Below are 16394 nucleotides of genomic sequence, written 5' to 3' on the forward strand. Positions count from 1 at the left end.
ATTAATTTCCCTCGTGCGTTTTACTAATTTACAAAGAATGTAATATGTGATTGTGATATTGTATAGAATGATCAAATAAGTTACCCCCAACGTGCCTGACGACTTACAATTTTTTTTTACGATAAATCGGTATTGGCGTGACCTGAATTATCTGCAGGACAGTTTTTAAAATTCAGCATACGAGCATAATCCACCGAACGAACTCAAGTTATATTAAAGTTCAGTGACATAATCACGGCCGGTCAGGACGGAATGTTTCGACAAGAATATAGGTACTATTTTTAATCAAATATTTATACTCCTTTGCTCATATAATTTATAAAGTAACAACACTGGGCAATCACAAGTAATGGTATTTGCTGTGATATTCCAGGGAATAAATCTTTCATTTTGTATTATATTTTATATTGATAAAACAAGCACAGACAAAAAAAAAAAAAAGCAATTAGCGCAGAGATCAGGTATTATAAACACAAAAATCAGACTTCTGTAGAGTACTGTAGACACATTTGTACGATTGTACAGCTACGAAATAGTTTATTCATCTCCTAATTCATAGGATAGTTTAGATGTAATTAAGTGACTAATATGAAATAATATTAACATTAAATAAAAGAAAAGAATAGAAATTAAATATTGTACATATACAGTCGTGGAAATATCCAATAAGACACCAGCTTTTGATTTTATTCTGTTCTGCCACGTGATTGGCAAGATGCTACGTTTTAGTAAAATAAATAAAGATGATAGCATTACATATTTCAACAATCACTAAATACTTGATATTAAATGTGATTATCACCACTTATCCCACAACCAAGTCCCTGAATGTCACGTATGATTTTATCGCTAGGATTGTTAAAATCGTACGGAGATTCTCTCTATTCATCATTAATTATTGGAAATAGAATTCATGTGATAACGAGGCACAAGCTGCTGTTTCAAGGTAACTATTTAGGTAAGTATTAAATGGTTACTCAAAAATGGCAGCTGCCTGAACTACAATGGATGCTGAAAATCCATACATAAATTAAACTAATAAAAAGATTTCCAACATCCATGTCGTAATTCTATCATCTACAGTCTAACGCATATGTACGGAACTTATCCAATAATTAATAGCTTTCAAAATTGAGCATTCTCGCGGAAAAATTAGAATCTTCTACTGGCACACCCCAACGACTCTCCCAAGAATAATTCTTATTCTTGTATTCCGCGGACGAACACATCGGCAGACGATTGGCTCTCTCGCATCTTCTTGAAACTGACCAATAAACGAAGTCTTGTGGACATTTGTAAACATATCCCTGCAACGAGCCCGTTATGTCACGTTTGCACTTGTAGAAGGCATTGCTACAGTCCTCGCGATATGGATAATGACCTTCGTTCGGACAGAGGCTCTGACTGTGAACTTTCACCTGAAATTAAATATTTTTCGGTCAATTACACTCAGTTTAAGTTCTAGAAAATGAAAATAACTCAACAACAACTTCAGCGTTTCTCTCAATACTTACGGGAGGCATAGAGTTGTCCTTCAATCTCCGGTAGAATCTGGCATCGGCCTTTGATCCAGAGCATGGTTCACTCGAATCCTCCTCAGGAACGCACTGGATCTTCTGACTGTCGTAAACAGTGTCTTCGGGGCAACTCAGAATTAAAACCTTGATTTCCATGTTACTTGCTGATGTGCATTGGTAAAACAGATTACAGTACTTTGGATGGCGATGGAACCCGGTTGGACAAACCAACGCTATCTGTTCGTTGGTCAAGTTTGCAAGGGGGCAGGGTGTGACTTGCGGTTTTTCAGTTGACCCGACTTCTGTTGTTGTTAGAGCAATATCCGTGGTTGATTCCTCGGATTTTTGTGTGGTTGTCTGACTTGATGGATCAGTTGTAGTACCTTGAGAGTCTGTTGTAGACTCCGGAGCTTCCGAGGTCGTCTGTTCTGTGGATTCCGTTGTTTTCTGCTCTTCCGTAGTGTTTTCCGACTGCTCTGTGGTCGTCTGCAAACCTTCAGTAGTACTCTCAATGCTCTCTGTTGTCGATTCCAACTCCGTTGTGGAACCAGTGGACTCAGTGACAGTCGTAGACTCAGCTTTTTCCGTAGTTGATTCTGACGTAGCTTGAGTTGTTCCGGGTTCAGATGGTGTCGGGGCTTCGGTAGTGGTTTCAGTTGTTCCTTCGGAAGTGCTGTCCGTCGTTCCCGCTGTTGTTGTTTCCGTTGAAAACTGCGTCGTTGTCTTAGATGGACTTGTCGTTGATTCTATCGGAGATTCAGTGCTCACGGTGGACGATTCCGTTGTCGAATCAGTCGTAGTTTGTCCTTCCTCGGTTGTTTCCCCTGAAGTTGTTGTAGTGCTTTCGTTTGTCGTGCTGGATACAGGATTCTCTGTCGATGTGGTCGATTCTGATTCTTGCGTTGTCAATTCAGCTGAAGTTGTCGACTCTGATCCTTGCGTTGTTGACTCGGCTGACGTGGTAGATTCCAGTTCTGGAGTTGTTGATTCGGCCAACGTCGTAGATGTTGATTGTTGTGTCGTCGATTCCGTTGAAATCGTTGACTCTGATTCTTGTGTAGTCGATTCAGGTGATGTCGTTGACTCTGATTCTTGTGTCGTCGATTGAGCTGACGTCGTAGATTCCAGTTGTTGAGTTGTCGACTCGGCCAATGTAGTTGACTCAGATTCTTCTGTCGTCGATTGAGCTGACGTCGTAGATTCCAGTTCTTGAGTTGTCGACTCGGCCGATGTAGTTGACTCAGATTCTTCTGTCGTCGATTGAGCTGACGTCGTAGATTCCAGTTCTTGAGTTGTCGACTCGGCCGATGTAGTTGACTCAGATTCTTGTGTCGTCGATCCATTTGAGGAGGTCGATTCAGCTGATGTTGTAGACTCTGAATCTCGCGTTGTCATTTCAGTCGACGCTACAGTCTCACCAGGAGCTGCGGTCGTACCAGGTCTTTGAACGCTTCCTGAACAGTCTCTTGGCGGGTACACAGCGGAAGGATAATTACAAACACTGACACTTGGATCAAAGATAGTTCCAGGCGCACAATCGAAATTGTATATATTGAAACCATTCCCGTTATCGACGCATCGATAAAATTTATCGCACTCCGTTGGATGTGGGTAGTATCCTTCCTCCTCGCAAGTTTCCGTTATGTTTGGCTTAGCCGTCGCGCATGGTGGAACTGATGTTTCCGTTGAGCCAACGGTTGAATTTGTTTCAGAGGAAGATTCAGTGGAACTTGATTCAGGCGAAGTTTGAGTGGAGCTGGATTGTGGAGAAGATTCCGATGAAGCTTCGGTGGAAGTTGATTCGGATAAAGTTTCAGTTGTTTCGATAGTTGTCGACTGGACTGATGAACTCTGGGTGGTAGAATCACCGGGTGAGTTGGTCGGATCAGGTGCTTTGGTAGTCATTTGCTGACCACCTTCGGTACTTGAAATAACTTGGCCAACTTCATCAGTTCTGTCTACTCCGGAGTGCTGGGTAGTTCCTTCCGGATTTCCCACACTCGTATTTTCAGTGGTTGTGGAAGACGGATCTGTACTACTAGATGGAGTTGTACTCGTCGTGGAATTTGTGCTTTGATCAGTTCCATTACTTTGACTATTACATGATGATACTTGCTCGACATGATTGCAAGTTTCAGCCGACGCGTCCCAAGCTGTTCCGGTACCACATTCGAAGTCATATTTCGTGTACCCCGAATCAGTCGATACGCAACGATAGAATTTACGGCAATCTGTTGGATGACCAAAGAATCCTTCTGCTGAGCATTCTCCAGACTTGTCAGAGCCATCCGGATTCATCGAAGTAGCGGTTCCTGGCGAATTCGTAGCTTTTGTGGACGGAGTTGAACTTTCAGGCGGGCTCGTAACTGCTTCCTGTGAATCGGTTGTTCCCACTTGTGGAGGTGAGGATGGTGTCGACGATGTTTCGGGAATTTTCGACGAACCGACATCTGGTTGGGAAGACGTTTCTGTGGGTGAGACTGTTGTTACCTGGTTCCCTGAAGTCGGGGTCGTCGACCTAGTCGTTAATTGATCAGCAGGCTCAGGTGAAGATGATGATTCTGTTACCACGGTGCTCCTATCAGTTTCAGATGTTGATGTGGGGGGCTGCTTTTCAGGAATTTGCGTAGTTATTTCGTTAGAAGATGTTGTCATGACATTTGACGTGGGCAGCTTCGTAGTACCGCCTTCTTTCCTAGTGCTGGTTGGTACATTTGTTGTAGTAGTTCCGGGTTTACTGGTTGATTTATTTTGATCTTCCTGGCCATCGACAGAATTTGACCCTCCAGTACTGGGATTACAAGTGGGTACTGCAGAATAATGATTGCAACTTTGTGCAGTTTGGTCCCATACAGTTCCAGCGCCGCAGTCAAATCGATATTTAATGAAACCTGCACCATCAGCAACACAGCGATAGAATTTACGACAATCGTTAGGGTCTGCGAAAAATCCCTCTTCGTTACAGGTGCCTGGGGTTCCGGGTGTGCCCGGTGTTCCCGGCGTTCCAGGTGTGCCCGGTGTTCCGGGTGTGCCTGGCGTTCCAGGTGTGCCTGGCGTTCCCGGTGTTCCGGGTGTGCTCGGCGTTCCCGGCGTTCCAGGTGTGCCCGGTGTTCCGGGTGTGCCTGGCGTTCCCGGTGTTCCAGGTGTGCTCGGCGTTCCCGGCGTTCCAGGTGTGCCCGGTGTTCCGGGTGTGCCTGGCGTTCCAGGTGTGCCTGGCGTTCCCGGTGTTCCGGGTGTGCTCGGCGTTCCCGGCGTTCCAGGTGTGCCCGGTGTTCCGGGTGTGCCTGGCGTTCCAGGTGTGCCTGGCGTTCCCGGTGTTCCAGGTGTGCTCGGCGTTCCCGGCGTTCCAGCTGTGCCCGGTGTTCCGGGTGTGCCTGGCGTTTCCGGTGTTCCAGGTGTGCCCGGTGTTCCGGATGTGCCTGGCGTTCCCGGCGTTCCAGGTGTGCCCGGTGTTCCGGGTGTGCCTGGCGTTCCCGGTGTTCCAGGTGTGCTCGGCGTTCCCGACGTTCCAGGTGTGCCCGGTGTTCCGGGTGTGCCTGGCGTTCCAGGTGTGCCTGGCGTTCCCGGTGTTCCAGGTGTGCTCGGCATTCCCGGCGTTCCAGGTGTGCCCGGTGTTCCGGGTGTGCCTGGCGTTCCAGGTGTGCCTGGCGTTCCCGGTGTTCCAGGTGTGCTCGGCATTCCCGGCGTTCCAGGTGTGCCCGGTGTTCCGGGTGTGCCTGGCGTTCCAGGTGTGCCTGGCGTTCCCGGTGTTCCAGGTGTGCTCGGCATTCCCGGCGTTCCAGGTGTGCCCGGTGTTCCAGGTGAACCCGGTGTTCCAGATGTGCCTGGCGTTCCCGGCGTTCCGGGTGACCCCGGCATTCCGGATGTGCTCGGCGTTTCAGGTGTGCCCGGCGTTCCAGGTGAACCCGGTGTTCCAGATGTGCCCGGCATTCCCGCTGTTCCTGGTGTTCCAGGTGTGCCCGGCGTTCCCGGTGTTCCCGGCGTTCCAGGTGAGCCCGGCGTTCCCGGCGTTCCCGGTGTTCCCGGCGTTCCAGGTGAGCCCGGCGTTCCTGGTGTTCCCGGCGTTCCAGGTGAGCCCGGCGTTCCCGGTGTTCCAGGTGAGCCCGGCGTTCCCGGTGTTCCCGGTGTTCCAGGTGAGCCCGGCGTTCCAGGTGAGCCGGGCGTTCCTGGTGTTCCCGGCGTTCCAGGTGAGCCCGGCGTTCCCGGTGTTCCAGGTGAGCCCGGCGTTCCCGGTGTTCCCGGTGTTCCAGGTGAGCCCGGCGTTCCAGGTGAGCCGGGCGTTCCCGGTGTTCCCGGCGTTCCAGGTGAGCCCGGCGTTCCTGGTGTTCCCGGCGTTCCAGGTGAGCCCGGCGTTCCCGGTGTTCCAGGTGAGCCCGGCGTTCCCGGTGTTCCCGGTGTTCCAGGTGAGCCCGGCGTTCCCGGTGTTCCCGACGTTCCAGGTGTGCCCGGTGTGCCTGGAGTACCCGGACTTCCGGGCTGCCCGTTAGGATCTCTAGGCTGTCCAGGCTGACCAGGTTGTCCATCAGGGTTACCAGGTTGTCCTGAATCACCAACGTCTCCATTCCATTGTCCACCATTGTCCCCAGTATCCCCATTCCATTGTCCACCATTGTTCCCAGTATCTCCATTCCATTGTCCATCATTGCCTCCAGTATCTCCATTCCACTGCCCACTCTCATTATTTCCAGGATTACCATTATCACCGTTACCTCCTTGACCATTTTCGCTACAATCACTCCTCGAAACAGCCCACGCATGATTACATGCCTCAATTTCAGGATCCCAAACCGTCCCGCTGCCACACGTGAATTCATATTTTATAAACGAGCCTGCGCCTCCGTCGACGCACCTATAAAACTTTCGACAATCTTTGGGATCCGCAAGGAAGCCTTCCTGAGTACATTGTACATTACTATTCTGACCACTATCGCTGCTTCCCGGTATCGTTGCTTGCGTCGATGAAACCGATGCGGCCTGCGTTGTTCCCGTTGTAGAAGTCGGTGTCGGCCTGGACGTCGTTTGAGGGTATTCAGGATTTTTCGGAACGTCTTGGTTGCCTTGCGGATAGGAATCGACTTCATTCGCGGAATCGTCGCACTCGGGTCGGCCACTGTCAGACGGGTGTGTGCAAATATCACCCTGATCCTTGGAGAACACCGTTCCGGGACCACACTCGAACCGGAAGGCCGTCAGAGGACTGCCGTTTCCCCAATCGACGCATCTGTAATAAACCTTGCAGTCTTGTGGATCCGTGTGATACCCTTCCGACGTACATCTGAAGGGTTGACTACTTTGTCGCAGTTCGTAATCGTAATCTCTGCTCCGGGATGACACTGAAACGGAATATATTTTTGCAGAAGTGAGTATTGTTGCTTGAGAGAAGTTATGTATCAACAATTTGAAAGGAAGACAGATTGAATAAAAAAAACGATAAAAAAAATACCGAAACTACGTGACTCACCTCTGTCTGCCGACGACAAGCATGCCAATATCACGAGGACGCCCAGCGTCCATAAGCGTCTCCACATCGTTCAAACTGTAAACTTAATCTGAAATTGGGAAGTGAAGCGATATTAACTGATGAGAAAATACAATTCAGTTGATTTCATGTCCGAAATATTTTTACCGTGATTAAAGTGTGTACTGCGTACCATCTGAAGCTTCAAGACCGGAGACATATTTTTTTTAGCAATCTATGTCCACCGTGTAAAATTGCCGGATTAATTGGCTGACAGAAATCTTGTGTGTATGTACATACAGTACGTTCAAGGCCCTGCAAGACTTAGCTCTACAGTAAAAGTGGATTTTTCGACGAGGTAGTTAATCAGTGATAAGAATAAAGAGTGACAGCTCGATTACGGTTTCTCTTTTTGCCCGTCAACATCTCTCAGCCTAGTCATCAAATCAGAAGCTGCGACAGTCACCGGCTATTTCTACGCTGCCGTTACCGTGAATAGGGAGTAAAAAAATATGCTCGAGGCGAAAGATTCTCGGGTCTTATCCGGCGTCACGTGTGAGAGTTCAACAGAATGGAGACACATGCTTGTTTAATATAGTATAAGTTGTGTCCATGCACGTGTTCACGTATCACACGATTCGCTTCGCGGAATTGACGAGTGTTAATTATTTCGTAAATTACCTTCTACGGTTCAAGTCCTCAGATTCTTATTGCGTTATACACGACCACATCTATCTATAACCCATTAAAGAATGGTCTTTACGCTTAGTTTTCGTGACGAAAGCGCAGCTCGGAATCGAGTGAAGTCACCAGGTTCCACAAGAAAAAGTTTAACCTATGTCTGGTCATTCACCTGTGGCTAACACATCGAGCATCACGATTTTTTTTTTTGCATAAATGTTGTCATAAAGTTTCTGTATAGGAAAACGATATCGATAGATAGAAGTCCCAAAAGAGACTCGTTAATGTTATACCAGTTTGGTGAACACATCTCAGCTCTCTGTACGTTCAACGTTCCAACCTGGATTAATTTAAGTCAGAAGAATTTGAGTAAAAAACATTGGTTTCTTAGGTCGAATAAACGGTTTTCTGATGAGTCTTTTGCAGCTATAATTAATCGCCGATGGTAGCAGAAGTGCTACGATCCCATAATGGCAAAATGCTCTCAACATATTCGTATTATTTTTTTATTCAATGATACATCAAAAGCTCATTTCATCGACGAATAGTTAGCACTGTTTTTTTTTCTAATCTTTTTTTTTTAATATTAGAAATTGTTCTTAACTTTCCATCTCTGCACTTGTAAAGTAGCACTATCCTGCCGTTCGCACTTGTCGATATTTTTCAGATTTTCCCTAGGAGACGTGAGATTAACCGAATCGAGTCTATTATTTCACGAGGAGGATCTTTCAAAGTCCCTAAAACATGGTGATATTTTTTTATCGCTCATTCATAACAAATCGCTACCTCACCATGGGCACGGCCGTGACGTCACAGTGCGCCATGGCCGATCTTTCGTGTCTTACCGATCGGCGAGCATGGTGGAGATTAGTAAGCTGAACAGCAAAATAAATAAATAAATCTGGATGACGACCGAGAGCTGTGCCCATCTAACTGTACCTGAATTCATATCGTATAACAGGTATACCCTTCACGAAAAAGGATAAACCGTGACAGAGCGAACCGCGAGGAGAAGGAACGCATATTATGCTGTTGATGTAATAAAGAGGCAAAAAAATTTGTCTGTCCAATAGAAGATGTCGCCCGAAATGATGATCGGGATGCTACTACGTGGGAGGTCAAGAGGCCGATTAAAAATCGGGGGAAGGGCGGGGGGGATTCAACTACTTGTCACCGATTTTTGAAGCCACTGGATGGCGGATGGTATTGTCGGGTGGAAGAAGGGTCGAGAGACACAGTTAGACGGCAAAGACGACGATCGATGCCTGCCAACATTACGGAATTTCTTCTGGCGATTATCCAACTGTGTTACGAGACTAGAATCCATACTAGGGTAGACCATCGAGTCATCTGTTTCCGCAAAAGTATCAAGAAGATTTAACCGCGCAGCGTCTAACGGTCCAACGGCACTGCACGTTTTGGGTTTTTTTTTTGTGTTTTTTTTTTCTAAATCAGATTCGATCGGACAGTCACATGTTTGCCGTGACAGTATCGACGATCGCATACAACAGGGATATGCTAATGCCGGAGATTTCGAATTCAGATAAACACCAGCCACGATCGTGCGTAATGTGATTCGATCCATAAATCTGCACCATTTATCGCTTGTTCCTCGAGCGGTGAATCGGGCGTACAACGAAAATAGGTTCACGAATTAATTAAAACCAAATTGTCATGCCTATGACTCGGTGGGTGGGTGAGCGTGAGTCAGACGTTGCATTGACCCCGGTTCTTCTGAACAAATATTGGTCGAATGGTTTTCATCTCCCTGTTGCAGCGAGCCTCTCTCTTTCTTTACTTTGCGTTACAGTAATAACGAGGAGAGTGGAATTACCGCGACGTAAGCTGTAAGCTATTGAAAGAGACAGGTGGAATGCGCAAACACATTACTGCCTCTATGTGCGGTCTGTGAACATCTGGGAGGGCGCCTTCGGCCCTCCTTTCTCCATGCTGAATGAGTGCACTGGGAGTGTGACGCAAGATTAAAATCAAGTTCAATGTCACCCGCTATCCGGTTTATATTATTCATTTTAATCGTGAGAATTACGCGTGATTAAGGCCGTGTTAGTCGAGGTGCTGAGGAGGTACTGCAGGGCGGGGAAAAAGGGAGAATAACAAACATGACGAATCGTGAATTCACATGATGAATTCTTAACCCGAGCAAAGGCCTTGGCTCCCTGCTTATTAAACCGAGTTGATGGCGGTAGTTTTCATAACGCTTTGCCCAACCTCACCGCATCACCGTACAATAAGTACCTACAGAAGATCTGAGATTAACGCGATGTGGTTCTTTTTTTTTTTGAGTTTTAGTATTTACGGTCTCGTCATCCTACTACCGGCATGGCGAAAATCTTCCTCCGGGCAAGGATTTGTTTACAAGACCTCGGCTTATCTTCTCATTATAATAGCGGTTTGCACACGTAACGATGTACATGCTTAACAGTTAACCAGTGGATTTAAAAGGCTTTGATCGAGTCTCGAATATTCACATTCGTTGGTATAGGCAGTATAGGCACGTCGGCGTAAGTTTTGTCCCACACATTTTAACGGATTTTACCACCGAATGTAAGAAGAATTAGAATTTTTTTTTCTTGGACATTTTCGCGAGAACCGTTACCGATCGTGATACCGGAGAGAAGAAAACAAAAATTGTGTCACTGGTGATAGAAGCGAATCTATAATCGATCCGCGAAACGGAATCGAACATTTTTTCACCGAGTAGCGGGTATCACAGATTAACCTCAATTTGTTAACCCATTATATACTTATCCACGATTTATTCAACCGTAATCATACCTAATGGAATTTGGAAACGAGGAATCGCGAGAACTGGGGGCATTAAATATCGTCACGTTGTCCGATGATCCGTTTATATACGTTATCCACGGTTTGGCGTTACAAACCAGACCACGCGGGCTTCGCGGATAATTGGGATTTTGAAAAAATCCGCCGTTATTCGTTAGTACAGATGAAATCGAGTCCACGCGGTGAGGAAAAACGAAAACGTGACCGAGGATCGCAAGATCTGGGTGCAAAGTTCACCGGACATTACGTGCAGCTTTTCATATTTCGATCGCTCGCGTGTCATTCTAGCCATAATGGTTCAATGACTGGTACACGAAAAAGATGAATGGTCAAAAAATGGATTGTCAATATCACCGAAAGCTCGTACAGTAGTTGTACGAAACAAAGTCCATCGATGTCACGTCCTCGAATCGTTTCACATTGCTGCGTATAGACAGGTGATGAAAACTACAATCGAAACGGAGGAACGACGATACACGGCGTGCAGAAATCAGGAGGTTTTTGAATATGGGTTACCAAAGTCCGATATCCGTTCTTCCGTGCGACCTTCGATGAATGAAACATGTACGTAATCGCGGACGGCGTGGGCAGCTCGGTTCGTTCGCACAGTCAGCGTGAATAACAGCTACTGTGAACTGAATACAAAATCGAATCTCTCGTGCCGAGAGGCCAGTTTTATTTTTGCGCTGGTTCGCAGCGATACACGGAAGCTGATTGTAATTCAGGGGGCAAATTTTCGCCGGGTGTAAGCACTTGCGCCAAAATCACAAGGTGTGTCCGTTGGGTCGATCTTGAAGTACCCGATTCGACGAAATCGGTATGACTCTGAATTCTCAACCATCGGGATGCGGCAGGGAATTATTCCGACTTATCGAACACAGCGGTGATTGTCTTTAATTAGCGATTGCCGATTACCGGGACCGGTTTCGATGCCGGAAACTTTAAACCCGTTTCTGCTGTTCGATTTAAGTCGTACCTTCGCGACTTGCGGAATACTTTACCGGTCACGAATTGAGAATACGAAAGGACATTGTCATACTTGTAGCACAATTTTCAACCGATCAATTTCGAAAAACAAATAGGCGAATAAGGTGACGATGACGAAAAACCGGCATGATGTACTCTTTTACGTAACGTAGTCGGCCACGGCTCGGTTGGGTTACAAAAAAAAAAAAAAAATTTAAACGAACAACCTTCACGGTTCAGCTAACCCGACGAGCGTCAAATGAGGAGGATCTTCATATTACACCACGAAATCGGTATTACACTCCCAACGATCAAGATTTCACATACAATTGGAGTTTTGTTTTTCCTTCCTCTCCCTCTGTATCTGATCTGTAAAGCACACTGTTTTCACGTTAGGTATCCATCAGTCGTACAGTCTTAACAAAAAGAAAAAGAAAAAACTGCAGCTGAGTGCAGGGTGAGAATTGCACAAGATTCGAACAAATTTTGAATATTGGTAATCACGGAGCATTTACGTGAAAGAATAAGCTCAGCTGCGTTACAGCTGATCGGAAGCACATGCGTCGATATGATTTCCCTGAGCGACGCAACGTTCCCTTCTTCTTCAACTTGCAACCACCGTAACTTGATCGCCTCGATCGACTCGGCGTTAACGAGCCAATTTGTTTGTTCCCGGTTGTTTTCGATCGGACTGTACGCTGAATAGATCCTTAAACACCGCATGGTTTACCACTTGTCTATTGTAAGCAGATGCTAGATAGTTCCATTGTCTTGTCGAACGTTGTACAACTCAAAGCGGTGCAACGTTTAGCGAGGAAACTAGATATGGGCTTATATGGCAGTTCAGGAATCGCGTAAAGCCCGAAGGAGACGCGACGCCGGTAACTATGTGTGTATTGAAATGTTTACGGCCAAGGAAATGGCCTGGCCATTAGTTACTGCAAGGAAGGAAGGAGCTGGTTCGACTTCTTCTCGAGATACGATCCTCGCGGTTCTGCCCCGCAAATTGATGGCTCCTTGCTAAATGCGAAGTAGATCCAGCGTGGGATCATTCCAGGACCATACGAAACGTCTTCCTTTACTCACTTTGAGAAGTAGTAGCGAATCTTTTTTTTTTCCATAATCCAACGATGCAAAAAGCGCCGCTGCTCCATGATTCGATGATAATTTCAAGGAATTCACCGCTTGATATTGAATATCCATCCGGCGTATATGGGCACCAATTACGCAGGTGCATTAATGCCGGACTCGTTTATGAGACTAATTGGAAATACTATGAGAGATAAAAAGAATGGTGCACCTGAGGTTCGCAGAGTCACGTCAAACCGTCGTTGTGACGAGATCGATCTGGGATTTCAGTTACAATGAATTGTACTCGAGACGCGACGAAGTTAGGAAGAATTCTGTCCTCAAGCTGTATAAGTCACTTTTTGCCTCTTTTTCCGATCGCAGCCTGTAATATAATGGTGCCATTCTGGGCGAGAAAAATAGAGCGGTCCCGGTATTAGATTACATCTCGTGGGTTCAACGTACCCGCGAAAACACTTGAATCGCATCATTCGGTCGAGTTGATGAGGGATTTTGCAAAACGTAAAAGAAAAAGTAATTCCACTCATTCCGCTCCGATCGAAATTTAAAATTATAATCAAGGATTGTGTAGCACTAACGTCTTCTTCGAAAATTTCATGAATTATGCAATATGAATCGAAACAAAGGATCGCGCACAATCGCCGGTTGATCCTTTTTCAGGCTTCTGCCTAAAAAATTCGGCAGGTTATTTAATTACTTAACGATTAACATTGTATAACGCAGCGATGCAGTTCTTGCGACGCAAGCCATTTTTTTAAATTCACCGCTTAAAGCTGCACTGCGAAGAAATTCATGTCATACAGTTAGTTGTTAGAAAATTCTAGCCAAATTGGAATCTTTACGATTATTGGCTTCAAACGTCGTTCCTATCGTACAAGGAAATAAGGTAGGGGTAAATTACTTACTCCGATTACAATTACGAATACTAAATTTTCTGCGTATCGCAAGTTTGAATCTTGATATTTCCGGTTGAATAAGCTCTCGACATCGATTCGTTAATTCTTGCACCAACGTCGTGAAGTTTTTGATTATTATGTAAGGAATGAAAATTGCTGTGTAAGAACCGCGTGTAGTAACCACAGCTGGAAGAAGGGGGAACTAGGATCGATGGATCAATCGCGATCGATCGAGATCGAAGAGTGTGCTGAACCCTGGCTTGGCGTGAGCCGCACGGCTAGCCTTGCCGTTGAAAGTAGCAAGGTCGTCTACTGCACCGTTCTCACTTCTGTACAGTACCTACCTGTCTTCTTGCTCGGCGTTCATCAACCGCGAATTCTTATTTTTACAACGCGTCGTCCGCGCGACGAGAATCGAGTCGTTCGACGATTATGAGGGATGGTATATAATTGCTAATTATCTACGCAAACTGGTATTTACGGCTCGACGAACGGCGATTCCGCGGACAAACTGCGCGGATAAAACGCGTTTATTGCTTGCCACAGGGTATAAAATGTCTATCCAAGGTGTTGGATAAATGTAAAAAAAAAAAAAAAAAAAAAAAATGTCCTTCCCCTCTGACTACGCGTCAAGGTTTTTGAGACAAAATATAAACAGAACTAGACGAAATTTATGTATCTATGTATGCAACTTTTCACCCATTTTGGAGTAGAAAGATAAAAAAGAAAAAAACGAAAAGAAAATCCGTGAGTCGTGATTTATCCGTAGTTGCTTGCTTGTGGATATTTCACGGAATACTGAAATCGGCTTCACAATTTTTTTATTTTTTTTTCCCCCTCGTTTGCTTGCGACAGTCTCGCGATGCAGACCGCGCGAGGAGAACGCACCGGTATGTTTCCGCAAAAAGTGTTCACGTATCTTACACGGACAATAGCTCGACCGTATTCTGGCCTGCTTCTTACAGAATCCAGTGGCGTTCAATACACGGTATGTATAGCGAATTGCCGGGAGTCTTTTCGCACCGAAGAAGAGGGTGAAGTAGGAGAACGTAGAACGTAGAACGTTCAACGTACGTTTATAACGTGTCTGCATCATCTTTTTTTGCCAGGATTATATGGGAGTTGTAGTAACGTTGTTGGAACGATATTCGTATCGATGAAAAAACCGATACTTGGCGACTTCACGTTTCACGATGTTCACGTTTTGAAATCATAGTTCCTTCAAAGTTATCACAAAATTGATAAAAAGTAAAAATTTTAACCCAATATTTCGTTACGACGACGTTACTGACTTCAGCATCGTCTTTGGCCAGCGCTTCTGAACGCAAATTGCGGTTTCAATCGGAAGGTAAAAACCTGCGCTCAAGATTTTTACAAGCGAGCATTATATACCTCAGTGCTGTACTTTTGCTTTTCAACAATTCTGAGTAAGACATGATCTGCTGTTTATCGCTGGAAGTTGACGAAAATATTTTACAAAATGAATCGGATAAATTAGAACGCTTCAACGGAAACTGAAGCGATCGGGCAATTTGATCGACCCGATGCCTAGACGAAAACTCGATAACGAAAGACTGAAAACATGCTTAGGAGACGAAGTTCTCCGCGATTCGGTACAAGCTACAAAAAAAAAAAAAAAACACAATAGAGGAGTAAAAAGACCTCGACACGGTTGAGCTGCGTTTGTAAAAATTAATGAAAATTATTGTCAACGAGGTGGAGAATTGACTATATTACGAGACAAGCAAGGTTCAGGATGAGAATTAACCGAACTATCCATTTCGTTGTCCCAGTTTTTAACGAATCGGAAAATTAAATCGAAATGTCGAAAAATCGAAAGAGCGTTGAAATAGCACGAAAAATCGCGATACAAATACACGTAGATAGAATTTTGCCCCTGAAAACGATGTAATCATAAATAATAAATTATTTAGGTAACCGTGTCAATGAAAATGTATAATTTTATTTTTTAGCCAGGTAGTTTCTATTGTGCGGAGGTAATTGTATACGTATTCGTCGCAAAGTCGCAGGCGTAATAAAGACAAGGCTGTGAATCCCGGGGAGATTTCAATGCCGCGAATCACCTGCAATCTCGTCTTCTTGTAACTTACGCGTCACAATACCCGGCGAGTTCAACGATACTTTGCGCGTTGGCGTATTTAGTTTGTAATATCGGGTGATTAATTATCAACTGTCCAGAGATACAAGCCAACCGTATAATAATCACATACGGAAAAACTAACTGTTTATCAGCCTGATTCGACGAGTGCAAACAAATGTTTGCCAAAAAATGTCTCCAGATCTCGAGGTGTAAAAATAATAACAATGAACAATAACATTAACAATGGAAGTAATGAAGAATTTCAAACAAAACACACTCACCTTCACCAAACTCTTTGACGATCTGCGGTAAATTCTATCTCGCACATGACACCATAACAATAATCGATGATTTTTTTTCTTGCTTTTAATCCTGACCCGTGTCGCTGCTTGCTTGCTTTGCGAATCGACGAACGGTCGTGACTTACGATTGTAGTTACAGACCGTCTCTCCGTTGTATTGATGGTTTAGTTTCTGATGGTGGCGAGTACAGCCTCGGAGTAACTCAGGGAATCGTGGATGGCCCCTACTTATAGAGTTCGCCAAGTTAGCCGTGTCTGCAAGCAGAAAATACCGGCGAGGTCCGCCACTCTGCCTCCGTATCCATCCGGAGGAGCAGGTGGGAGGCGGCGTGGATGACTCTGATATCACGGATTCTCGGCCTCCTTCGCGAACATCCGTTGACACCGGTTAACCGGACTCTTTATACGTTGTATTCGAAATCTCATGTAAAATTTTACGAGAAAGAAATGCGATTTTAACGTGAAAACTTCTACGTCGACGTTTCACCCTAGGTAGATACAGGGAGAATTTTCGTTCCGTGTGTCGAAAATTTAAGAAAATTAAATGTGAACTTACTCAGCGCTGTTGGTGTGAAAAAAT

General features: G+C 45.3%; 1 protein-coding gene across 4 annotated transcripts; it reads right to left on the reverse strand.

Annotated features, from left to right (window-relative positions):
• Positions 1-304: 304 nt before the first annotated feature.
• Positions 305-16020, reverse strand: LOC124174825 (mucin-5AC-like). Of its 4 annotated transcripts, none has more exons than XM_046554358.1 (5): positions 15795-16020; positions 6979-7066; positions 5352-6850; positions 1515-4955; positions 305-1418 (listed from the first exon to the last, which is right to left on the reverse strand). In XM_046554358.1, exons 2-5 carry the CDS (start codon positions 7043-7045, stop codon positions 1116-1118), a joined length of 5310 nt encoding a protein of 1769 aa, XP_046410314.1. In that variant the 5' UTR covers positions 7046-7066; positions 15795-16020; the 3' UTR covers positions 305-1115. The 4 variants fall into 4 exon arrangements, with proteins under 4 accessions (XP_046410314.1, XP_046410313.1, XP_046410312.1 ...); XM_046554357.1 differs by having other exon boundaries at positions 1515-4936; positions 5234-6850; XM_046554356.1 differs by having other exon boundaries at positions 1515-4639; positions 4892-6850.
• Between the last annotated feature and the right edge of the window lie 374 nt (positions 16021-16394).

The sequence above is a fragment of the Neodiprion fabricii genome, chromosome 2 (assembly GCF_021155785.1).
Source record: "Neodiprion fabricii isolate iyNeoFabr1 chromosome 2, iyNeoFabr1.1, whole genome shotgun sequence".
In the NCBI taxonomy this organism is placed as follows: domain Eukaryota; kingdom Metazoa; phylum Arthropoda; class Insecta; order Hymenoptera; family Diprionidae; genus Neodiprion; species Neodiprion fabricii.